This window comes from Cynocephalus volans, chromosome 7 (genome assembly GCF_027409185.1).
Source record: "Cynocephalus volans isolate mCynVol1 chromosome 7, mCynVol1.pri, whole genome shotgun sequence".
Taxonomy (NCBI): Eukaryota; Metazoa; Chordata; class Mammalia; order Dermoptera; family Cynocephalidae; genus Cynocephalus; species Cynocephalus volans.
Window position 1 is genome coordinate 148998817 of NC_084466.1, and position 25257 is coordinate 149024073.

The window sequence follows — 25257 nt, forward strand, 5'->3', positions numbered from 1 at the left end:
TCATCCATGTTGGGTGTATCAACAGTTCATGCCTTTTTATTACTAAGTGGTATTCCATTGTGCGAATGCCCCAGAGTTTGTTTTTCCATTTACCTTACCAGTTGATGGACATTTGGGTTATTTCCAGGGATCACTCGACTTTGAAGGGTCTGGGCTCAGCCTACAGTGACCCTGGGTTTGTGATTTCAGTCCTAGCTTCCTCCATTATAGATCACAGGGTCAGATGGCATTGACACCTCCAACACTCAAGAGCTCCTCCCTGGTCCTTTCAAGGCAGTCATAGGATCCCCAGCCCCAAAAGGAGACAGGCTGAGTCAGAGGAGCTAGATCAGCATCATGTCGTGCTGGGCTGGAGACCTACGGGCCCAGGAAAAGGAGAGTGACCACTCAAAGCAGGGGTCAACATGGCCCTCTGCCTATTTTTGTAAATAAAGTTTTATTGAACCACAGCCATACCTGTAGACAGTTTACACATTGTCTGTGCAGGGCCTTGCCTACAACAGCAGAGTTCAATAGGTGTGAGACCATGTGGCCCTCAAAGCCTAAAATGTTTACAACTAGCCCTTTACAGAAAAGTTTGCCTACCTGTGCCTTAGAACCAGGGGTTGAGATGCCAGACCAGGAATCCCCACTGGGGCTGGACAAAAACAGAGGTTTGGAATCCTGGTTAATACTGAGCTCCAAAGCTGACTTTGGAATCTGGTCTAAGTCTCTCTAACCTCTGTGAAGCAGGTACCCCAAGAAGGTCTCCAGGCTGAGAAGGGACTTGGAGGTTATTTACTCTAACGCTGCTATTTTATGGATGAAGACACTGAGGCCTAGAAAGGGGAAATGACTAGTCCAAAGTTACACAGAGTACTGATGTCAGAGCTGAGACTGGCCCCTTCCCAGAGCTGCTCTGCTGTGGTGTCCTCGGCAATGGGCCTGGGGATGTGCTGCCTCCTGTGGCTATCATGAGAACAGGCTAGCAGAGGAGGGGAGGCCTCAGCAAAGCACCCTAGTATCAGGAGGTGAAGGTGGTGAGGACAGGGCCCCTGGCCTTGTTGCGCCCTCTATTGGTTGACAACTTGGAAAGTGTCGTGCTTTATCCGGGAGAGGTAGAGTTGGAAGTGACTTGGCTGTACCCAGACCTTCAGGACCTGTGTGCTGGCTATGTGTATGCAGTGCACATGTGCTTGCATGTGTATTTTCAGACAGTTACATTCATCACTAAGTGCATTTACTTGCTGACCGCTCACTTAACAAGTGGCTGACACCTGCCCCTTCATGCCTCACCTCCCATTCCCAAGCAGCCCACCACTTTCTGTCCCTTTTCCTTAAGCTACTCTTGAAGGTGCCACTCAGTGGCACCCTGCACTCATAGACCTAGGCCTGAATTCTTGTCATAGCACACCTTGTCCCACACTTCACCACACCCTCCAGGTCCTCCCGGGCTCACCTGGAGATTCACCTCCCCACTGTGGCTTCTGCTTGCCCCTCCGCCACCTCTATCCCCATTTCTCTCTGGCTTTGACCTTTTCCTCCCTCTTCACCCAGACTTGGCTTCTCCCCCTCCCTGCGCTGACTTTGGCTGCCCTGTTCTCAATCCCATGCTCTAGTATGCTCTCCCATGGGCGCCACCCCTGAGGCTGACCCAGCTTTACGAGAGGATGTCTGTGCCCCTCTGCTGAGACACCTTCCTGGACACTTCCCAACTGGTTCATGCACTTTTGTTCTGTGGACATTGTTATGTGGCTCTTCCCAGTGTTATCCATGAACATGACTCCCTCTCACCTTGGCTAATAAGCAAACTGCTAAGGACAAAGACTAAGCAAGTGTCTGCTGACTCGTCAAAGGGACTGTGCTGGGTAGAAGTGGTTCTGTCTGAGGGCGTGGCTGGAATTCAGCATGTTGCAGGAAGGTGTGGCAATCCTGTCTTCCCAGGCCAACCCTGGACATCCTTGGGGGAGGGGGTGTCAATCCCCTGAGGACACAAACGACACGTGTTTTTTTTAAAGCCAGTTCAGCCCAGCTCCTCACCAAGGCAGGGTTCCAACCTCAGGAGCTGGTGCCCTCCCTGCCCAGAATTCTGGGGCCTGAACCCACAGGCAACAATGGCTCCCAAACCAGTGACTTCCTCTGTGAATGTCTCAGACTCCCTACTCCCCTGCCCCCATTTTCATGCCCCTTTCCATGGACTGTACTTGAATAACTTTTGCTCTAAAATCATTGATCCCACAGTGAGACCTGAATCCATTCCAGACCTCTTGGCTAGGGAATCTAGCCTTTTCTTGTCTGAGTCCAGCGTGCCTTCCTGCCACCCTCTTGTATGCACAGTGGGCCTCAGCTCCTCCCCAGGGCACTCTGCTCCTTCATCAGGGGCATAGCTCAGTGCCCTAGAGCTTAGGATGGGCTTTCTAGACCTTTCCCCTTTCCCCGTCCCCTTCCTCTGGACATGTTTCTGTTTGCTTTGTCTACCAGATCTCTATTATTGTGGCCAAATGCCTCATCACAAAGACTATGCCCCCATTCTTGGTCTCAGCTGATGGCCAGCTGTTAACTCCAAGCCTGTAACTGTATCACTCACCTGCCAGTGGGTATAAGGTATCTCTCCTTACACCCACCCACCCCACATACCCCCAGGTGTTGAACTCAAGAAGAGACCCTTCCTTCCAAGAAGGAAGCTTGTATCAAAAAGCAAGAGACCTTGGAAGAGAATTTGTTGAATGAATGGAGTACCCAGAAGGAACAGAGTTAGAGTGATTGGATGATTTGTGGATACTTTGGAGCAGGGGGATCTGATGCTGCTCCCTCATATCTTACATAACAGCTTATTTATGGCTTGGAAGAAAAGACCAATGAGGCACATGGTCCTAAGCAGGGTATCTGCTCTAGAGGAGCCTCTGTGTGTATGTGTATAGTGCGTGTGCACCTATGTGCATAGCATCCAGTGTTCTCCCAGCCTGAGAGATTCAGACAGAGAGAAAAGGTTTCTGCCTCTCTCGGAAGCTTCTCCTCACCAACTCCAACAGACCACATCTGAGAGAAGGGTTGTGGGCAGGCACCCTTTCAACCTGGATTTCAACCACATGGCCAGCTTCTGTTGAAAAAGATCAGAAAGGATGTAATGTAGAGTTCCTCATGCTTCCAACTTCAGTGTCGTCTGACTTTCCAGGAGCAACCTGCACGTTGGGTTTGCTTTTGACAGATCAAGAACTTTAATTTACACCTCCTACTGTCACCTTGATTGTTCCCAAAGTCATTTTCCTCCTTCTATGGCCTCCTTTTCTAAAGAAACTGAGAATGTTGCTCTCTGATCTTGTTGTCGTTGTTTTGGGCTCTTCCTCAGAGGATGGGCCCATTTATCTTTATATGAGACTGAGAAAAAAATCTGAAAAGATGATTACTGGTTCTTTTATTTCTTCCCGGGCTTCCAACGAGTGGTTTTCTTGCCCAGGATCCTCTGTAGAGCTAGGAGAGGCATGGAATTGAGGTGCTGACAGCTTGTGTTGGAATCACATGGTGTTTATTCTGCTGCAAGTTTATAAGAACCTTGTTTCCATACTGACAGCAAACGCCATATGGAGAGACAAAAATCCTGTCAGATGAATCCTTGAGGAATTACAATATGGTAAATGAAATTTCAAAATTGCTTTTGGACATGGGGGGGTACCTTGCTCAAATCACATAAGAGGTATGGTGTTCTCTCCCATAATTGAATGAAACTGGAGTTTGACACAAGGTGATTTACTTTGGTTCTGTGTTTGTGCTGGGAAAGCTGAACTGATTAGAAAAAGATGCAAACGTCTGTTTTTCTCCCCTTGGGAAATCGGGTTGAGTGGGAGGCATCAAGAGTGCAGGCTGTGTCTGCAGGCCATTGTGCTAATAGGTGCAGGCTGCAGACCTGTCACAGGCCTCCAAGACCAGGTTCCCTACTGTGGCTGACATAACACTCATCTAACTTGACATTTTATTACTGTCAATTGGGATCTTGTCTGCTCACCCACACATAACCCTGCTGCCCTTTCTTCCTGAGTCCAAGCTCCCTGAGGGCTGGGACCACATCCCAACCTCCCCCTGCCCTTCTGTGGAACCTGGCACACACTGAGGCTAAATGCTTATTGGACTGGCTACTCGTAAGCCATCTGTGCTTGGAGAGGTGGAGACTGCACCCACTGTTGAAGAACAGAGTTAAGGCAATAGGCCAAGGTTAGTTTGAGCCACCAAACCACTTAGGGAGGAGGCCAAGATGGAGACCTGGCTGGTGGCTCATCCATGTCCATCAGAGTATCCACGCAGGGCAGAGTGAGACTTTTTGAGCACCTTCTTCTATGTACAATACTTAGGATAGGCAAATTCCTACAAAAATAGCCCCTGCCTTCAGGCCGTTTACCCACGAAAGGAGAAGAGGCCTGTAAAATTCTCAGGCCTGGGTGCCTGGTCACTGCTCTTCCTGACGCCAGCTGGCGTCTGCAACATCCGTGTCAGGGGAATAAGAATGACCGTCCAGGGCTGGGGCTGGCATCCGGTGGCACTCTCTTCTCCCCTCGGCTCTGCTCTTCCCTGTGCAGGCTTCATTCTCCCTGGGCTCTCGCTGTGCGGAGGGAAAGACAGTCGCTGCGGCTCTTGACTGACCGGTCCTGAGGCTTTGTCTCCCAGAGAGCAGCACGGAACCTCTGGCAAAGCCCTCGAAGGACTCCACCCACTCTGGCACGTGGCCTGATCTGATTGGCTAGGACTGAGTCACATGCCCATCCCTGAACCTATCACTGTCTGGGAAACAGAGATCTCTGATTGGCTAGGACTGAGTCACGTGCCCATCCCTGAACCTATCACTGTCTGGGAAACAGAGGCCTCTCATTGGCTAGGACTGAGTCACGTGCCCATCCCTGAAGCTCAGAAGCAGAGATTTGGGCTGGACTTTTAGGGACTGGGTGAGAGGACAGTACCTAGAAACAGAGTTGAAACAGACCAAAAACCACAGCCATGAGGATCATGGATGGTGTTTCCTAGGCATTTCCTGTGTGCATTTCAGGCTCTGGCCTGAGTACTTGCTATGCGTTGTGTTATTCATGACACTCCTAAGAGTTAGGTGGCTTACTGTCCACTGTTTAGAGATGAGGAAACTGAGTGACAAGTGCCAAGTCAGGTCCCCAAGTCACACAGGCACCGAGTGATGGGGATGGGATTGGAACCCCGGCGGGTTAGTTCCTGAGCCCACGCTCACAGCTCCCACGAGATGCTCCCTCCCCACAAGTAATAGCGTCAGTCAGCTCCCGTGGATAGTCCTTGGGACTCAGGGTGGAAGTGAGCGCTCGGCGTTTCCTGTCTTCAGGGAAACTCTTCCTTCGGGGACGGGACGTTGTCCTAGCTCCTCCTCTCACCCGGCAAGGATATGGTCGTTCTTTCTGGCCGAGTCGCTTTCCTTCCCAAGCTCTATCTCTCTCTTCCCCATTTCCCCACCAAGTCACCTGATGGTGTCCGGTGCAGCCACAAAATCCACAGCCCAAATCTATTCAGTGCTCGAGAGGGTCTGAGAGGGTCTGAGGCAGCTTATCTCAGGCAGTCCACTGAGCATCTGTCTGACCAGAGAAAACTTCTTACAGAGGCTTTAGCATCATTGCAGAAAGAGCCAGAAGGGGCCTCCATCCCCACGCCAACGCATCTTCTAGTTTTCAGAGGAGAAAACTGAGCCCCAGAGAGGGTAAGTGAGTTTCTTGAAGTAACACAGCCAGGCATTGGCTAGAGCCAGGGCCTCCAGGCCACTGGGCTGGGAGTCTTGCACCGTTTCCTCTTCAGAACCCCCTTGGCTACTGAGTGGCTGAGGGCAAGCCACTTCCTGTCTCCCTGCCTCTAGCTCCTCAGCTGGAGAATGCAGGGTTTTCTTCATTTGAAGCAGCTTAAGACTGGGCTCTGCCCTAATTGGGCAAAAATGATTTTTTAAAAAACTGTATCCATTAGGATTCCTTGAATTACAGGTAATTTAAACATTTTTTCAAGCTGCCTTAAACAAAGGGAATGTGTTGCCTCATAAAGAAGCTTTTCAGATGTGGTTTGGGCTGCAGGCATGGTTCGATCCAGCAATTGATTCATGATATCTCCAGGGCACCAACTCTACTTTTCGTCACTTTCCCAATTCTGACCCCCTCCGTGTGTCATCCCCCTCCTCCTCACCACAGCTTCCCTGGAAGTGACGAGAATACACAGCAGACCCCGGCCTCACCCCACGCACTGCAGCCTCCAGAGGAAGAGCGCACCTGTGCTCCAGCATTCCGAAAGTCTGTGGTTCTCTCTGACTGGACTGGCTTAGCTTACATCCTGCCTCCCTTAGCCAGTCACCATAATTGGGGAATATGACATGCTGATTGGCCAGCCAGGGGACAGAGCCATAGTCCCCAGAACTGCTGGCATCTCCACATGGAAATCAGGGCATTGGAAAGGGGGAGTGGGGTGGGGAGTAGAGGCTGGGTTGTGGCTGGTGCCTTTCTCTACCCTGACCTTGTCTCTCTGAGTCTGCAGAGCCTGTGAGATAAGCAAGAGGTCCTGAGAGTTTGCCAGTCCCCGTGCCCCATTCATCTGGGATTCTGGATCCAGGTGTGGGTTGACAGGACAGCCCTGCCTGGCCCTCTCCTGGGTCTCACCACATTCTTCTTTTCTTGTCTCCAGACAGAGATTACTGCAGTTTATGTGACAAGCAGCCAATTGGGAGGCTGTTGTTCCGGCAGTTCTGTGAAACCAGACCTGGGCTGGAGTGTTACATTCAGTTCCTGGACTCAGTGGTAAGTCCCTGATCCTGCGGGGCAGCCCTTTGGTTTTCTGTAATCGTGATCATTTTTGCCCAAAGAAAAAGACAGACCTCATGGTTTAGAAGGGTGAAGAATAAACTTATTACTTAAGAAACTCCCATTGCAGACTTTGAGAATGCAAAATTGTCTCAGGATCTAAACTTAATGGGTGACCTTGGGTGGGTCACTTCCCCCTCTGGACCTTGGTTGCTGCTGCTGCCCTATCAGCTCTCTGATTCCAGGAACCTGGGTTAAAATGAGAGGTAGTGCTTGGGGAAGTTGGGCCATCTTCCCAACAGCCTGAGTAGCTCTTGGATTCTGTGGCCCTTTCTCCCAGCTGAGAACCCATTTTATAAAACTCCAAAGCATGTGTGTGTTTGTATACTTGTTCATCATCTGCTTTCCCACCAGAATGCAAGCTCCCTGAGGGTAGGACCCTGGGTTTCGTGTTCAGCCCCACCTCGCACAGTGCCTGCTCATACAGGCCCTGCGTAAATGCTTTGTGGAGTGAGTGCCAGTCTGATGCTCAGGTGGCCGTGCTCGATGCCTGTCAGATGTGCTTCCTTCACATGCATTGGTCACTCATTTGTTGAGCAAGAGCTAATTGATTTGCATGGACTTGTAGGACAGGATGTGGAAATACTCAGAAGTCCCCAGCGCTTGCCCAGGAAGGCAGGGTACCCAGCCTGGCCAGCTGCCCTTCGGGTTTCTATCTGAGGAAGGAGGACAGGTGGCAGGGAGGTGAGGAATGGAGACAGTCCTGAAAGGAATGGGGTCATCCAGGGCCCCATCTCAGAGACCCTCATGCATCATTGGCTACAGCCAGCTCAATCTCTGTCCCATTTTAGGGACAACCCCATGTGGCTTCAGTTTCTGTGTCTGCCTCAGGGTCTCAGTGTGGATCTCTAGACCCACAAGCCAAACTGCCCACTGAATGTCTCTACTGAAGTCACATGGACTCCCCCAAAGCCAACATGCCCAAAACACACTCAGGGCCCCAAAGCTACCAATCCTGGCACATTCCCTCTTCCAGTGACCAGCACCCCACAGCCCCCCAAGCCTGAAATCTCTGCGCTGTCCTTGCCCCCACCCTCTCCTCACCCTTCCCCACCTGCTCAAGGACCAAGCGTTTGGCTCCTTGACCTCCCGCAGACTGGTTCCCTCCCCTCCACGAGCTCTGCCTGGGTCGTAGCACAGGCTCTCGTCTCTTGCGTGTGTGCTTACAATAGTTCCCAGCCTTGGCTGAGCAGTAGAAACACCTGGGGACCCTTAAAAACCACCAGAGCCTGAGCTGAAGCCCAGACTAATGAATTGGAATCTCTGGGGGTGGGGCCTTGTATTTTTTATAACTTTTTATTATGGAAAATTTCAAACTATAAAAAGTAAAAGTCGACAGAGTAGTGTAATGAGCCCTCATCCACCCTTTACCTCACTTCAGTTATGAACAGTTATGAACTTGGGGCCAATCTTGTTTCATTCACACCCTCATCCTCCCCTCGGTAGCATTTTGTAGCAAATCTCAGATATATTATTTCATTTGTGAACTTTTCAGTACGTATCTCTACAAGACAGGGACTCTTTTTTTTTTTTTTTCAAATAACCACAATACTATTATCACAATGTGAAAAAGAATAATCCTTTACTATCGTCAAATATTAGTTAGTGTTCAAATTTCTGATTTTCTCACACATTTTATAAATGCATGTCTTAACAGGTTGTTTGCATTGGTCTGGATAAGGGCCACACACCGTGATTGGTTGATATTTTTCTTGACTCTGGGCTCCTCCGTCACCATCTCCCCTTGCAATGTATTTGTTGTTCCTCCACAAGGGTTTCCCACAATCTGAATTTTGTGCTCTCATCCCCAAGGGTCTTTTCATAGGTTCCTTTGTATTTCTTGTAAATCACCAGTTGGATCTAGAAACTTGATCAGTTTCAGTTTCCCTTTCTGGGGGGCAGGGGTGACTTTGTAAATAGTTTCATGTTCTTCCGTCAGGGGGTGTATAATAATACCCAGCTGTCTTTCTTTTGGGGGGCTGGCTGGTTAGCTCAGCTGGTTAGAGCACAGCTTTATAATGCCAACGTCATGGATTTGGATCCCCATACCAGCCAGTCGCCAAAAACCAAAACAAACAAACAGAAAAAACATGCATATATTGTGTAATGATCCAGTCAGAATCCAATCAGTTAGTATATCTATCACTTAAACGTTTATTATTTCTTTGTGGTTAGAATATTCACGATCCTCTTTTCTAACTGTCTTGAAACATACAATACAACATTATTAGCTATAGTCACCCTAGAGCACCAGAACTTATTCTTCCTATTTAACTATAACTTTGTGACTTTGTACCTGTCTACCAACCTGCCCCTGTCCTGTCCTCCCCACCCTCCTTCCTTGCCTCTGGTAACCACCATTCTGCTCTGTATTTCTTTTGTTTTTCTTTTAAATTTATTTTTTCTTAATTGACCCATGATAATTGAGTATGTTTATGGAGTACAAGGTGATATTTGGGTACATTCACACTGTGTGCAGTGATCCTATCAGGGTACTTAGTATATCCATCACCTCAAACATTTGGCAACTTTTTTTTTTTTTAATTGAGAGGATTTGAGTGTTGGAAACATTTAAAATCCTTTCATTTAGCTACTTGAAGTTATGCAGAAATTTGTTGTTGACTGTAGTCACCCTATATTGCTATAGAATACTAGATCTTATTCTTATTATCTCTGTTCAATTTTGTATCCACCAACCACCCTCTCCCCATTTCCCCTCCGCATAGGATGTTTATTCTGCAGCTGTTGGATGAAATGCTCTGTAAATGTTTGTTAGGTCCATCTGGTCTACGGTGCTATTTAAACTAGATGTTTTCTTACTGATTTTCTGTCTTGATGGTCTGTCCAATGCTGAGAGAGGGGTGTTAAAGTCCCCAATGATTATTTTGTTGGTGTCTTTCTCTCCCTTTGGATCTGATAATATTTGCTTTATTTATCTGAGTTCTCTAGTGTTGGGTGCATCTATAGTTGCTATATCCTCTTGCTATATCAATACCTTTATCATTATATAATGCTCTTCCTTATCTCTTGGTACAGATTCTGATTTAAAGTCTGTTTTATCTTCTATGAGTATAGCTACTCCTGCTCACTTTTGTTTTCCATCTGCATGGAATATCTTTTTCCATCCCTTTCCTTTCAGTCTATGTGTGTCTTTGTAGGTAAGGTGTGTTTTTTGTAGGCAGCATATGGGTGAGTCATATTTTTTAATCCATTCAGCCAGTCTATGTCTTTTAATTAGGACATTTAATCCATTTACATTCAAGGTTATTATTGATATGCAAGGCCTTATTCCTGTTGGTTGTTTTCTTTACTTTTTTTTTTTTTTCTAAAAGACGACTGGTAAGGGGATCTTAACCCTTGACTTGGTGTTGTCAGCACCACACTCTCCCAAGTGAGCCAAATGGCCATTCCTGTATAGGGATCCAAACCCATGGACTTGGTGTTATCAGCACCACACTCTCCCAAGTGAACCATGGGCCAGCCCCTGTTGGTTGTTTTCTGATGGTTTTGTGTTTCCTTTTTTTCTTCCTTCCTCTCTTATGGTTTATCCTTGTGGTTTAGTGGTTTTCTGTATTGATAAGTTTTGATTATTTTCTCCTTCTAATCTGTGTATCTACTCTACAGTAAGTTTCATATTTTCAGGTGTTTTCATGATGGTTGTTATTGTTCTTTCTCATCTAGATGTAGGTTTCCCCTAAGCATTTCCTGAAAGTCCAGACTGGTGGTGATGAATTCCATTAATTTTTGTTTGTCTGAGAAAGGCTTTATTTCTCCTTTATTCCTGAAGGATAGCTTTGCTGGGTATAATATTCTTGGCTGGCCGTTTTTTTCTTTCAGTTATTTGAATATATCATCCCATTCTCTCCTGGCCTGTAGGGTTTCTGCTGAGAAGTCTACTGTTAGTCTAATGGGTCCCTTATAAGTGACTTGATGTTTTTCTCTTGCAGTTTTTAGAATTCTTTCTTCATTTTTAACTTGGTATAGTTTGACTGCAGTGTGTCTTGGAGAGGACCTTTTTGAGATGAATCTATTTGGGGATCTTTGAGCTTCCTGAATTTGGTTATTTGTATCTTTCCCATGACTAGGGAAGTTTTCAACTATTATTTCTTTAAATATGTTTTCAATATTTTTGTTCATTTTCTTCTCCCAGAATGCCCATAATTCAAATATTTGCTCCCTTAATAGTATCCTCTAGATCTCATAGGCTTTGTTCATTCTTTTATATTCTTTTTTCTTTTTGGTCTTCCTATGTTATTTCAAAACTGCTCTCTTTAAGATCAGAAATTCTTTCTTTTGCTTGATCTAGTTTGTTGTTGAGACTATGAGATGTATTTTTTATTTCCTTCAATGAATTCTTTAATTCCAAGATTTCTGTATGATTTTTTAAATGATATCTATCTCTTTGTTGAATTTCTCATTCAGATCATTAATTGCTTTTCTGATTTCATTGAATTGTTTTTGTGTGTTCTTTTGTATCTTGGTGAGTTTCCTTAAGATTGTTAATTTGAGTTCCTTTTCTGGAAAATTGGCAGTTTCTGATTCTTTGGGATTAGTTACTAGAGAATTACTGTTTCTTTGGTGATGTCATGTTACCTTGTTTTTTCATGTTTCTTGTTTCTCTGCATTGATATCTGTGCATCTGGTGGAATAGTCACCTCTTTGAGTTTTGTAGAGTGGTTTGTGTGGGGAAAGACTTCCACTTGCAGATGCATCCTACAGTATTGATTGGGTAGAGTTCAATGGATTTGCTCTGGATGGGTGCAGTAGAATAGACTGTGTAGTGTCTTCAGCTGTTCTCCACTTTTGCTGTGTCTGAGAGTGACTCAGCAGCCTATGCTTGGGAGGTTTGCGGTGGCAATGAGACAGCTTTGTGGAGGAGAGTTCACTGGATTGGTTCAGCAGTTGGGGGTGTGCACATACATCCTGTGTGTCACTTACTCAGGAGCTGGTTCACTGGGTATGGATGGGGTTGCTGGATTGAGACTCAGGCTGGGAGTGTGAATGTGTGGCACATCAGGGTCTCCTGGACTGGTTCACTAGTGGCAGGGTCACCATGTTGCTTATCTGACTAGACATGTGCCTGCCAGGGGCACGTCAGCCAGGCTGTTTGTCACTCAGATGCATGTACATGTGATGGTTCAAAGATTCAAAGACAGGTCTTCCAGGGGCGTGACAGCTGAGCTGTTTCTCTGAACTGGGGGTGTGGGTGTGCTTTGGCTCAGCTAGCTGGGTGCTGGTCTGCCCGTGGCCCATCCACTGTGCCAATTCTTGGGGCCAGGTGTGAGGTTGTGTTTCTCTTGGTGGTTCAGGGGTGGGCATGCCAAGGACGGGGCTGCTAAGCTGCTTCTCAGGTCATGGGTGAGGCTGCTGGGTAGGGCTGTGAGAAGGGACCTGGCTAGCCACTTCTCATATGGTGGGCAAGGTCAGGAAGAGGTCCTGATGAGAAGGGGCCCAGCTAGCTGCCTCTTGGGCAGTGGGTGAGGCCTCGAGGCTGTCCGCAGAGAAGCAGCCTGGTCAGGAGCTTCTTGGCTAGTGGGTTAACCATTCTTTTAGTCTTTCATTCATTTACCAAAAGGACTCTCTGCTTTGCGTAGTTCTAGGCCTTTGGGATAAATCGGTGAATAAAATGACCAAGATCTCTGCCCTCATGTTGTTTACATTCTAGCCAGGAAGAGATGGACCGTGTGTAATAAGCATGATAAGTCAGTGATATGGAATGTTAAAAGGCGACAAATGGGATGGGAAAAGAGAAACTGGAACAGGTTAAGGGGGGGTTGGAGTGTGGAAATGGGGAAACTCGTATCATTAAGCAGAGCAGTCATCATAGGTGTCTTTGAAAAGGTGACATTTGGTTGAAGACTAGGAGTTGAGGGTTAGCCAGATGAGTATGTGGTGGAAGGGCATTGCGTGCAGGGAACAGCCAGTGCAGAGTCCTGCAGGCAAGAGTGTCCATGGCTGGAGTGGAGGAAGAAAGGGCACGGGGGAGAGGGGAGGAATTGATCATGTAAGTCCTGTGCCTTTGAAGAACTCTGACTTCCACTTTGAGTAAAATGGAAGTGGGGAGCAACTGGAGGGTTTTTAACAAAGCACTGGTGTGGTCTGACTTAGGTTTTTAAGGATCCCTTCAGCTTCCATGGGAGGCTTTGGGAGGTAGCGTGGGTGGAGGGAGATCTGATAGGATCCATTACAACAATGCAGGTGAGACCAGATGGTGCTCAAGCCAGCATGGAAACAGTTGGCAGTGGTGAGAAGTAGTTGGATTCGGTACATATCTTCAAGACAGAGTTAACAGCACTTTATTTCCTGATGGATTGGGGGTGAGAAAAAAGAGTTAAGGATGACTGCAAAGTTGTGACCTGAGCAACTGGAAGGATGGTGTAAGTATAAGGCTGTGGGAGGACCACGCTGGGGGAAGATCAGGAGCTCCACTTTAGGCACGCTCGGCTTGAGATGTCTATCAGACATCCAAGTGGAGGTGTTCCAGGGGAGAAGGGTGTTCAAGTCTGGAGTTTGAGATGGGTCTGGACTGTTGGGAGTAGTTAGTATATCTCTGTGTTTAAAGCCATGTGCTGGACGAGGTCACCAGGAAGATGAGTGTGGATGGAGAAGTGGTGAGGACAAGGACAGGCCCTGGACCAAGGGCTGCTCCCCATTAGGGAGAGACGAGCAGCAGCAGCCTTGGGACCTGTCTAGAGAGTTGATGAGGCAGAACAGGGTGAGGCTAAGCAGGAGCCAGTGGAATTTTCCAGCCACGTGTTTTGTTAGACGCTTAGAGTCAGTTGGAGAAGGAAAAAAAAATTCAATGGATGCCCATTTTCATTCTGGTCATGCAGTTGTTCTCTGGGCTGCACCAGAAGCTGTTTTTTGGAAAGGAAATGTGAGTCTGGCTCCCTGTGTCGATGCGTCAAATGCTCTTTACATATGCCTTAACGGAGCCACCACTCACACGGGGCTGACTCTGTCCCCTCTGTGTTTGTATCTGCATCCCTGGGAGTTAGTGAGGTCTTTTCATCGCCCATCTTGACGTCAGATGACCAGCCTTTGGAACACCTCTTGTATGCGTGGAGACTTTATTGAGTTTTCCAGGGCTGGCGTAATTTCTCGTCTGAAATCCGTTTTTTCTTCCATCCTGACTGGAACTCAGAGGAGGGAGGAGGTGGCGGTGACCTTGGTGTTGCAGTACCGCCCCGGGCGCTCCCTGGCTTGGCCAACACCACCCGCACCATTCCCACCTCTGTGTTGAATTTCTACCAAGTGGAGTTTATTAAAAATAACCCGTCCCCGTCAGGCTCTGACGTAGCCCCCAGGAAAGGCTCTTCTCCTGCACAGTCTTAATGACTGCATTTCTCAAGTTGAGCACAAGACTATGGCTGTTTTTAAATGGGGCCCAGGTGATTTTCTAGGCAGCAGAACTATTCGTGCATCATTCACCAGACTGCAGGGGTAATTCAGCCTAAGGTTGTCGAGGGGCTTCCAAGAACTTGAGGAAGACCCCGCGTTACCCTCCCACAGAGAAATGGAGTCAATGACCTTTGTCAAGACTATGACTAGGTCTGGTCTCTGGAAGGCAAAGAGGGTTTGTCCAGCTGGTCAGGGGACTGAAAGGAGTTCAGGTTAGTGTCAACCCCCACAGGCCAAGAGGGGCTTGCCGTGGGCGTCTTCAAGATCGATGGACTTCTCTCTGACTTGTTCTCTGGCAGCCTTGGCCACGCACTGGCTTGTTTGAAACCTTCCTGTCCCCACACTTAGGTGAAACTTAAAGTTTTCGGGTCTCTTCTCTTTGGGGTTGGGGGAGGTTTGGCAGGTACTCAGCCAGATTCACTCAGCACATGTTTATTGGGTGTCTGCTATGTGCCAGGCTCTGTCTTAGTAGCTGGGGACTACCCAGTAAACAGAAGTAAGTTCCTGTCCTCATGGAACTTACTTTCTGGTTAAATGAAAGATTGAAAAATAAGAAAATAGGAAATTTTTACAGTGGAATAAGCAACAGCAGCCATGAGTTCAGATACCTGTTAGTTATTAGTTATTGCTTCAAAACATAATGGCTTGAAACAACAATAAACATTTATTATTTTATAGTTTCTGTGGGTCAAGAATTTGGGAACTGTTTAGCTAGGAGTTAATGGCTCATGGGCTCTGAAAAGTTTCTATCAGGTTGTCAGCTGGGCTGCGGTCATTGGCAGGCTTGACCGTGACTGGAGGATCTGCTTTCAGACTTGCCCACGAGGCTGGCAAGTCGGTGCCAGCTATGGGCAGGAGATTCAGTTGTTCTCCTGGTGGACCTCTCCATGGGATTGCTCGAGTGTCTTCATGCCATGGCTGGCTTTCTCAGAGCAGGCAATCCAAGAGAGCACTGCAGATCTGCAATGTCTTTTATGACCCAGTCTTGGAGCTTCCACACTGTCTTTTCCTTAGTATCATACTGCTTTGCACAGATGTGACTGGCAGGACGCAAGGATCACTTGGCCCTTTTGGAGGGTGGCAACTACAAATATTAGGTTATAACAAGGGAAATCTCATATCAGGAAATGTTAAAAGGCATTCCAAGCCATTCATTGGCCTAGAACTATAGAACATCACATAAAATTCGTGGGCTATCACCTGCCTTTGGATATGCCTGATTATCTGAAAGTTTATTGTAAAACGATCTGCTATGCCTCACCACGGGAACTAAGTATTTCACTTCTCTCATTTATGAGCAGAATCCAGATCTGTCTTTGTCTTTTTATCACTGCTGTGGTCTCCCAGATAGAGAAGGGTGGAGGTTGGTGATAATTCTTCAGATGCACAGAGACCCTCAGAACAGTTGGCAAAGCCATACCCTGAGAGCAGCGTCATCTTGAAAAGGTACCACTTCTAAAATGGGTACATATAGCAGACGTCTGTGGGATTTGCCAGCCTCCTGGGTGCCCCACCCATATTCCCAAATACTGTGGCTGTCCTAGAAGCTGCCATGTTCTTAATGATCTCACCCTCAAACTACAGTTGACTGGAGCACGGGTGAGCCCGTGAGCCAAGGCGGGCCAATGCATCCTTTCTCTAGAATTGATAGACTTGAGGGGAAGTCCTTCTCTAGTAGAGAAGGCTTAAAGCAAAAGAACTGGGAACCGTTGCCCACCATGTTTCTAACTGGAACACTGGAACAAGCCAGTCAGCACTGAGAGATCAGGAAGCCAACACACACACACGCACACACACACACGCACGCACGCACACACATGCACGCACGCACACACACGCACAGACGAGACGGGGTTCCAGAAGTGCTTGTGGCCCTGGCTCCTGTGCTCTGGGCCCAGCATCATCCTTGGTTTCCAGGAGCCGAGGGATTACAGCTTTGCCTGAGCTGGGTTAAGCAGGGATATTTTTCACTTAGAACTAAAACAGTAACAGGGAAAGTCAAGGACTTTTGCTTGGTGGCCTTATGAGCCTTGGTTTGGGGTGGGGACAGAGAAGTGATTCAAAGGGGAGGAGGGTGGATAGAAAAAGCAGCTGGGCAGGGGATGAGGGTGCGGGGAGCCATCCAGGGCTAAGGCTTCCGGGAGAAGAAAGATGGGGCAGACCGGAGGTGGGTCACCAGAGCCCATCTGCCACAGGACTCTCTGACAGCTGCTGGTGAGTCTGTCACCTCCGCCTGAGAGATGGGTGAGTCTGTCACCTCCGCCTGAGAGAGGGGTGAGTCTGTCACCTCCGCCTGAGAGAGGGGTGAGTCTGTCACCTCCGCCTGAGAGAGGGGTGAGTCTTTCACCTCCGCCTGAGAGGGGTAAGTCTGTCACCTCTGCCTGAGAGAGGGGTGAGTCTGTCACCTCCGCCTGAGAGAGGGGTGAGTCTGTCATCTCTGCCTGAGAGAGGGGTGAGTCTGTCACCACTTCCTGAGAGAGGGGTGAGTCTGTCACCTCTTCCTGAGAGAGGGATGAGTCTGTGACCCTTGCCTGAGAGAGGAGTAGCACCTCTTTCCTCCTATTTAGCATTTGCCTCTAGCCAGGACATGATTCACAAGCTGGCAAGTGTGGTGCTGTCAGTTAGGTCCGGGGTCACCTTGGAGCCACTCCTACCACTCTACACCCTGATGTGGACAGGGATCCGCTTTTTCCTCCCCTCTCAGTTGCCCTAAGGTGGGCCAGTGAATCCCTCCTGCCCCAGGCCTGAGAGGGCTGCTCCGATGGGAGCCAGAGATGCACAGGCTGGGGGGTTGATGTCCCCTCGTGCAGTGCTTCTCCATTCCCTTTGGGGAGCAGAGAGGAAGCAAGGACAGTGCCCACCTGTCTGAAGGACAGTGCAAGGCCCTGGCAGGACGTGGTCGGCGCACCCGATGGGTGAATGAAGGAAGGGCTGTTTACAAAGTGCTCGCAAGGTAGGAAAGTCAGTCATGGCTGTTGCGGTGCTGGTAAGCCTCCACCACCTCTTGACCTGCAGGACAAGGGAAGGGACTGACATGGGAGTCAGAGGGAGGAGGCCAGCCTGCAGGAGCTGGGCCTTCAGGAGAGGGGTCCAGGAACCTGGTGCCCGGGCAGGGATGGAGCCAGCAGAAGCTACCCTACCTTGCTCCCTCCTTCCCACAGCAGGGTGGGGAAGGGTGGGGACGGGCTCCAGAGGGGCGACCCATGCAGTCAGTGCAGGCAAGATGCCAGGCCAGCATGGGTGGAGCCCATGTTTCTCCAGAAAGGGCCACAGGGAGGCATGCTGCAGACCAGGCACGTCACTCTGGAAAAGCTGACCACGTTGATAATTACAGAAGCTGGAGGTGGCAGGATCTCGTGGCATGTCTGACTTTATCTTCTTGTCAGGGCAGGAGAAGGTCTCCAGGGAGAAGGAGGTGACATCTACAGTTAGCCCAAGGCCAGGAGGGATTCAGCTCAGACTCTGCTCTTAAAACCAGCACCGGTTTCTTTGAAAATGTGGCAGGTTCTAATAATCATCTGAGGGAAATTTGCTTTAATAGCCAGGACATATTTTCACAGGCATTTTCTGAGATGGATGATGCAATTAGAGTAGGCCAAGAGAATGAAGTATGAGGTTTATAAACTAAGATGTACATGGATGTTTATGCTCTTTGGCAGCCACAGATCTATGAATAGTTCTCTGTTCCTTGAGCTCAGGGTAGTACTCGTATTCTGCTCTTTGTGTCAGAGCAGTATCTCCTCCCCAAAGGCCATCCTTGTGTTTGGCATAAATCACAGTGCAAAGAGAAACCTCGTCAAAGAGGTGCCTTCCTTGGTTGGCCCCTGCAGTGCATCTGAGAAGTACCCCCCGAGTGGACTGGCATGGGTGCTCTCTGGCTGTTAGAGCTGAGCTCTGGGCAGGGAGAAGGGTTCAAATGGGCAGAACAGCAAGAGGACTGTGCGTTCCTCTCTCGGGGGAGGGGACGAGGCCCACCGCCCTCTCTGGCTGGAAGGCACTCTTGTGCAGATGGAGTTCACGGGGCATTCCTTGCATGTGGCTTACCTCTCTTTTCTTTGAAGTCGTTGTCTGGCTGCCATTTCCCAAGCCAAATCTAATTGTAAAATTCTGAGCTGTTGGCACAAACTCTTATTTGCTGCTTACACTTCCTGGTTTAAGCTAGTTTAGGCTTTCTCCCACTACCTGGGCAGGGGTGTTCTCAGGACAGTGGTTCCCGGGGTGATCCCCAGCCTTATGCAGTGTGATCTGCCTGGAGCTCAGCCCCTCCAGCCAAGCCACCATGGGGCCTTCTCCCTGTAGGTGGCTTCTTGGGACTTGTCCCCCACAGCCCCAGCCCTCTTGGGGGTCACCATGGAGACATGGCCTGTCACTCCAGGTGACTTAATCACTGGGGAAAGCCCAGCCGGAGGCTTTCCGTTGGTTTTCTGCCTCCCAACACAAATGCTGAAGTGGTGGTGGCCTCACATGGACTCGTCAAAGAAAGGCCTTTTGATCCCAGGCTGGGGAGGCCTGTCCCCGCGTGCTCCCACTGCTTCCCTGTGGAACTGTGCGTCCAGCCTCCCAGCCGGGCCTCTCCTGGGAGGCAGCTGACCTGAAAGTGATGTTATTTTTTTAACGTGGGTTTTCATACCCAGAGCAATAATATTTTCAGCTGGTTATTGAGGCTGATTAGCTAGCCCCAGGCCTCCATTTGGTTAAATAGAGCCGCCCTCACAGATGTATTTTGGTACAGTGCGAATCCAGCGTCCTGAATGGGATTGAGTTAACCCAAATGGTGGTCGGCCATTGGCCCAGAGCCTGGGCCCTGCACAGCCGTCTGGCTTTGTTCCCTTGGTGCCAGACCATGAGGCAGGGCTTCCAGGGGCAGCAGGACACTGGGTACTTCTCTCCTCTCCCCGGAAAAGGGCTGTGGGTTGGCTTTAGAACGTTCAGCCTCCTTAGAGATACAATGGCCAGCTCTGTCACTTACTGCCTCTGTTGTATTTGAATCAGTTGTTTGGTCTCTCAGAGCCTCAGTTTCTTCATCTGTAAATTGGGAGCGATAATACCTACGGTGTATTATCAGTACTCCAAAAGGTACGTGCATGTGCACACGTGTGTGTGTGTGTGTGCTCGCGCACGTGCATGTCAGTTTTAGAGGATTGTTGGAGAGTGAAGAGGGGGAAAATTACAGGAAAAAAGTCAAGAAGAAAGAGCTCCCCTCTCACCTTAAAGTATCTCAAGAATTGCTCACTCCCTCAGGGCTCATCTTGATGGAGGAGGAATTGGCCTCTGGAGAGAGGCTCTGATGGGCAGCCCAGTGGGAGGCAGGAGGCCGCGGTGAGGCCACGGTGCCTGTCCTTGCCGCTGTGTGACCTTGGGCCAGCCCTTCACTTCTCTGGGCCTCAGGGTCCAGCCCTGTGAAGTGAATTCCTTCCAGAACCACCGTCCCACAGCCCTTGATGCAAGTGATCGTAGTGGTCACATTTCTCCCTTGGGGAAAATCATTGGATCCTGGCTCTCCATTAGAAGAGAGATGGCAAGTCAAGGAAATGCGCTCACTTTGGATGGAAACAGGCCTGGCTGCCTGTGTGGACGTCCCAACCGCTGCCTGCACTTTCTCTTCATCCAGGAGGGTCTTCCAGGCGTGCCTGGGGAGGAGTCGGGCCTAGACCCTGGGCCATGACGTTGCCTTGAACACAGCGATGAGGGCTGGGGTCTGACTGCACAGTGGGGTGCCTGGGGGAGGAGTTTGGGTCCGCCTGAGCTGCTGTCATTTCCTTTCTCTTTTGACATAGTTGTTCTTTTGGACTGAGGCTGACAAATCCTTGGGTGGTGGATTTTGAAATGGTTATAAATAATTTTTAATTAGCTCCTTTGTCTAAATGAGAAAGGCAAGCCTACTCGGGCTTCTTGTTAACGCGAGGCCTTTCATCCGCTTGGCAAGTGCGTCAGACGTGACTGAAGAGCCCCTCGTGATTCCAGAAAAATGAAAAAGTCTGTTTTTTGGGGCCTCTCTTCTTTAGAGCTCAGGTCCCACTGGCTTAGCTAACGATTTGGAGTCCCAAATTTCTTGGTGTGTTGAGAAAGAGTGTGCGCTGGGCTTAGAGGTTCAAGTCTCAGCCCTGCCACCTCCAGCTCCACGACTGAGTGACTTGCTTCCCACTGTGGACCCTTTTGATCTCTGTGTACAGAAGAAGGGATAGAGTGGCAGCCCCTGCCCTCCCGTGACACCACCTGGCTCTTTTGAGGTTCAGATAACATCTAAAAAATCTCTGTATGTTCACTTTGTAAACTGAAAAGCTGGAAAAGGTAAGGCATGCATACCGTTGCTTTTCCTTACAAGGTATAATAATCACGATGGTGAGAATTATGGCAGCTGTTTGAGTATTTATTATGTGCAGGACTCCGAGCTGAGAACTTTCTCACTTCTGTCTGCACAGTTGCCCTGTGCATAGGTGCTGGTCCCATCTGCATTTTACAGAGAGGCTAAGCCAGTTGTCTAAGGTCACACAGCTTGTAAGGTCTGAGTGACCTCAGGCAGCCTCTCAAGGCTTCCAGTGTGGTGGCCGGCAAGAGGCTGTGATTCCATTGGTCCAGGTGCGGCTGAGCATCAGTGTTTGCTGGTGCTCCTGGTGATTTTGATGTGCAGCTGGCGAGGAGAGCCACTGCTCTGAGAACCAGTGTCCAAGGGAGAGTGCAGAGTAGTTTGTGCCGGACGTTGGGACTCCTTGGCCAGGCCTCCTTCTCTGGGCCTCAGTTTCCTGCCCTGGAGGAGGGCATTGGTCAGGTAGCCTGTAGGGGGTCTTCTCCAAGGGGCTCAAAGGTTCTATAACTATAAGAAGCTCATGAGCAAATCTGTTATACATATTTTCTATGTGTGTGTGTGTGTGTGTGTGTATATATATATATATTATTATTATTTTTTTTAATCCTCTTTTAGGCAGAATATGAAGTTACTCCAGATGAAAAACTGGGAGAGAAAGGGAAGGAAATTATGACCAAGTACCTCACCCCAAAGGTAAGAGCCCTCTCAAACCCCACAGCAGGAGGAATGGGAGGCCTTATCCAGGAAGATGGGACCCCAGATCTGTGCTGCACCACATGGGGAACTGTCATGTCCAGGCTGGCAGCTGCTGTTGGTCCCCAGAGACCCTCAGTTCTCGTGGTCCACCAGAGTGCCCAAGCCCAGCAGCACCAAGAGGTGGCTGGTCCTGGCCAGGCCTGGAGGAGGGGAGGGAACCTGTTTCAAGGACCCTCATGCAGTCCACACCCAAGTGTTTGTGGCAGGACAGGTGGAGGCCCAGCTGAGGTTGGAAGTGCTCAGGAGAAAGGGCTCCGCTGGGGTGTCTCTGACAGGTGGGTGTGGAGGGGAAGGGTCCAGAGGTGACCAGAAGGGAGAAGGGGAGGCCCAGCTGCATTGGCAGAGCATGCCACCTAAAACTGAGACTGTCAGTGACACACACAGAAGAATGCAGAGAATTCTGAAGTGTATTCATAAGGCTGGTTGAGGGAATAGGGGTAGCCCCATCCTCAGGGTCCTGTCAGCCTTGGTTCTTTGGAACCTCCTCTTTCTTAACTCAACTTGACAGAGGAATGTGTTCTCAACCCATTTACTGTTCTAGTCCCAGCTGTTCTACCCATTCGGTCAAGCCAGGTTCCCTCACTGGGCCTCAGTTTCCCTTTCTTAAAAGTAGCCTCCCATCCAACCCAGCTCCCAGAGGCGTTGAGAGCCTGAGATGAGATGTGCGTGTGAACAGCTTTGTGTGTGTCCTGTACCTCTGGGGCCAGTGGTGGCTTCACGCTGCTCAGGACCATGGACACTGTGGGCACCAGCCCCCTTGGGAAGGGTGCTGCTCATGGTGGCCATCCCAGGCTGTACTAGCCTGAAGTGACACAGCCTGGGGATGAGGTCCTGGCCACCAGCCTTTCCCCACCCCAGACACCTCTCTCAGCACTGTAGCCCTCGTTCTCACACAGGTGTGTTCCTCTGCAGCACCTGCAGTGAGCCGTGGCTGTCCCCCTTGCGGGGCGGCCCTGCCTCACACCACAAGTGTTGGTGTCGGTCCTGCCACTCCCAACGGCCAACCAAACAACCACCCTAAATGCGCACAGCACTTGTCATTTCCTTGCTGCTTCCCCTGCTGTTTCTAGGTCTGCTTCCATCATAATCATGCACTTCTCTTCATGTGAATTGCAAACACCCCCAGTCCTTTTGCGCTTTTCAGAAATGACAGGATTAATGCTCGTAAAACGCCTCCAGATGCAGAGCAGGGCTGTGTCACTCCATCTGCGGGGCCGTTGGGTGGCGTTGCCTCGCTGTGGCCCAGATATGGACCTGTTGGAGACTATGAGGTTCTCGGGGGAAAGTGGTCAAGGAGGAGATGTCTGAGCAGGGCCCCAGTTCACCCATAGTCACTGCCAATGACGTATCAGTGAGGTTATAGGTGGGTGCACTTTTGATCTCCTGGCCACCACTCAAAACAGCGTGAACACCCTGGGCATAGGCAGGTGCCCTGAGCTCAGAGGCAGCGTCACCCTGAGGGGTGTCAGTGCCCCAGAGGGGATGATGATAATAGTCCCTGCTGAGCCTGACAGTTTGCCAGACGCCTGTGAGACACTATCTCTGATGGGCCCAGCATCCATGAGAAGTGCCCCTTCCCATAGACAGGCTGCCAAGGCCACGAGGGGAGTGACTTGAGAAGGCTGCTCAGCTGACAGCGTCTCCACCTGCCCTTTGCAAAGGCATCTGCCACTGTGACTCACCATGGCCCGGTCCAGCTCTCCATCTGCACCCTCTTTGAGACTATCCACCCACATGCGTCCCCCCCAAACATTGGCAACTGACGTATTGAGGACTTGCAGTGTCAGGCACCACCTCATGTAGTCCTTGCTGCACCGCAGGTGCAGGTTCTATTGGCTCCATTCCGACAACTGAGGAAGGGGAGGCTCGGGAGCTGTCATGCCCCAGGTTGCACAGTTAGGAAGTGGCAGAACTGCGATTTGGAGCAATGGGTGTTCCCCTGGGGGGCTCTGTTTCCTGCTGCTCCCCTTCACTGTCCTTCTGCTGTCTGTTGGCCTGGCTGGGCTCTGCAGGGAGGGTGGAGTACTCCCTTGCCCAACCTCACTGGCTGGAATGAGCTTTCTTGGCCTGTCCATGTGCAGGGCATGTGCAGACATTGGGGCTGCTGCTGGGAGCTGCTTACCTCTCTCACCCCCTGGCCAACACCATCCAGAAGCCTCTACAGCCCCTGATCTGGGCTCTCCAGATCTCTCTACCTCTGCTCAGCGCTGCCTCCATCTCCTGGAGGGATGGAGCCCAGACTCCCCATCAGCTCAGACGGCTTTACAAGTGCCTCTGAGCCTGCCAACATTTTTTCCTTAAGTACTCCTTGATTTTTGAAATTTAAACCACACCACATGTTATGGCCCAGGGGCCTGGGAGGTGGGGTGTCAAAGCCATCCCTGGGTTGACTGTTTTCTTACAATAAATTTTACACTGCCCTCCCCGTCCTTCTCATAGCAGCTTGCTCAGGAGCTTTGTTTACTTCTCTGTATTGCACGTGTCCCAGGTGTAGGGGCGTGAGGGGCTGAGGCCCCAGCATTGGCTCTGAGGCCTTCAAACAGCCCCCAGAGCCATTGTCCTCAAACCCAGATTGTCCTTGACTTGGACAGCCTCCTCAAGGTGCAGCTTGTGCGTCTCAGCAAGCAGGGCTTTCCAAAGAGGAGACTATAGTGCACTGATCCCTTGAGAGGCTGTGAAAAAAGGCCTCTGTGCTCTGTCACGTCTGGGCAAGACTGCATGCTGTATCTACCCCTGGTGAAGATTCACCCAGCACATATTAAAGGCTCTGAGAAGTCCTGCAAAAAGAAACCCGTTTCACTGTTAGCAAAACATTTCCAAAACTTATTTGACCACAAAACTCCCCCCCCCAATTTTACGCCCTGCCGAACACACCTTTGGCTGCAGAACATGTCCACAAGTCTTCGTGACCACGTGTCTGTCTACTCTAGCATGCTCTTTCCTGTTTCTCCCAGTCCTTCACTGGCTGCAGCCACGCTGTTTCCCAGTCCCATCTTGACGCCCACACCTTGTTGCCTTTGGTCAGGCTCTCCCCTGGAAGGCCCTTCACTGGAAGGCACTGCTCTCTGCTCAGTCTTTCTCACTTCTGTGTCCCTGCTTAGCCCAAGCGCCTCCAGCTGCAGAGATCCTCCACCTCTTGCCAGAACCCGTTGCTCTCACCTGGGTGGTCTCTGAGCACGCTGTTCCATTTTTGTGAGTCCATGCCTGGTGGTGGAGGAGCCCACCTTGCAGAGTGGGACAACACAAACAGGAGCTGCCCCTGGCCCAGCCCAGGCAAGCCAGGGGGGGCTTCTAGGAGGCGATGCTGCTGCATCAGGTCTTAGAGGAGGAGGAAGCTGGATGCAAAAGAAGAGAAAGGAAAAAGACCTTTTATGGGCAAAGGTATAGAGCAGTGTGCTTTTCACCTGTGGGTGTGCTGCCCCTGGGGGCATTTGGCATTGTCTGGAGATATTTGTAATTGGCACAATTGGTGGTGGTGTCGGGGGGTGCTGTTGGCATCTATTGAGTGGAGCCCAGGGATGCTACTGAACATCTGCAGTGCACATGACAGCTTCCTAACACAAAGAATTATCTAGTGGAAAAACGTCAGTAGTGCCAAGGCTGAGAACCTTGGTATAGGGGTAGGAAAGGGCAGGGGGTGGTCAGTACTGTGGGAGTGGGAAGGTAGGGGGAAGGGACCTCTGGGCTGCAGGGCCTGGGAAACCACAATGAGGAGGTGGCAGCGGGGAGCCCCCAGGCTTCGAATGCCATTCATATTTTAAGACATGCCCTCGTGAATTGTGGATCCATTCATGGATTAATGGGTTAGTGGGTTATCCAAGAATAGACCGGTTGCTTTAGGAGGAGAGGAAGAGAGCAGGTTAGCATACTCTTGCCCCCTCGCCATGTGACACCCTGCACCACCTTGGGACTCTGCAGGGAGTCCCCACCAGGAAGAGGCCCTCACCAGATGTGCCCTCTTGACCTTGGACT

General features: G+C 49.9%; 1 protein-coding gene across 1 annotated transcript in view; it reads left to right on the forward strand.

The window, feature by feature from the left end:
• Positions 1-25257, forward strand: part of GRK5 (G protein-coupled receptor kinase 5) — a 211859-nt gene that overhangs the window by 140804 nt on the left and 45798 nt on the right. Inside the window, exons 3-4 of the mRNA XM_063102394.1 lie at positions 6646-6758; positions 21145-21222. Coding sequence (XP_062958464.1) covers positions 6646-6758; positions 21145-21222 — 191 coding nt within the window. The remainder of the gene's footprint in view (positions 1-6645; positions 6759-21144; positions 21223-25257) is intronic.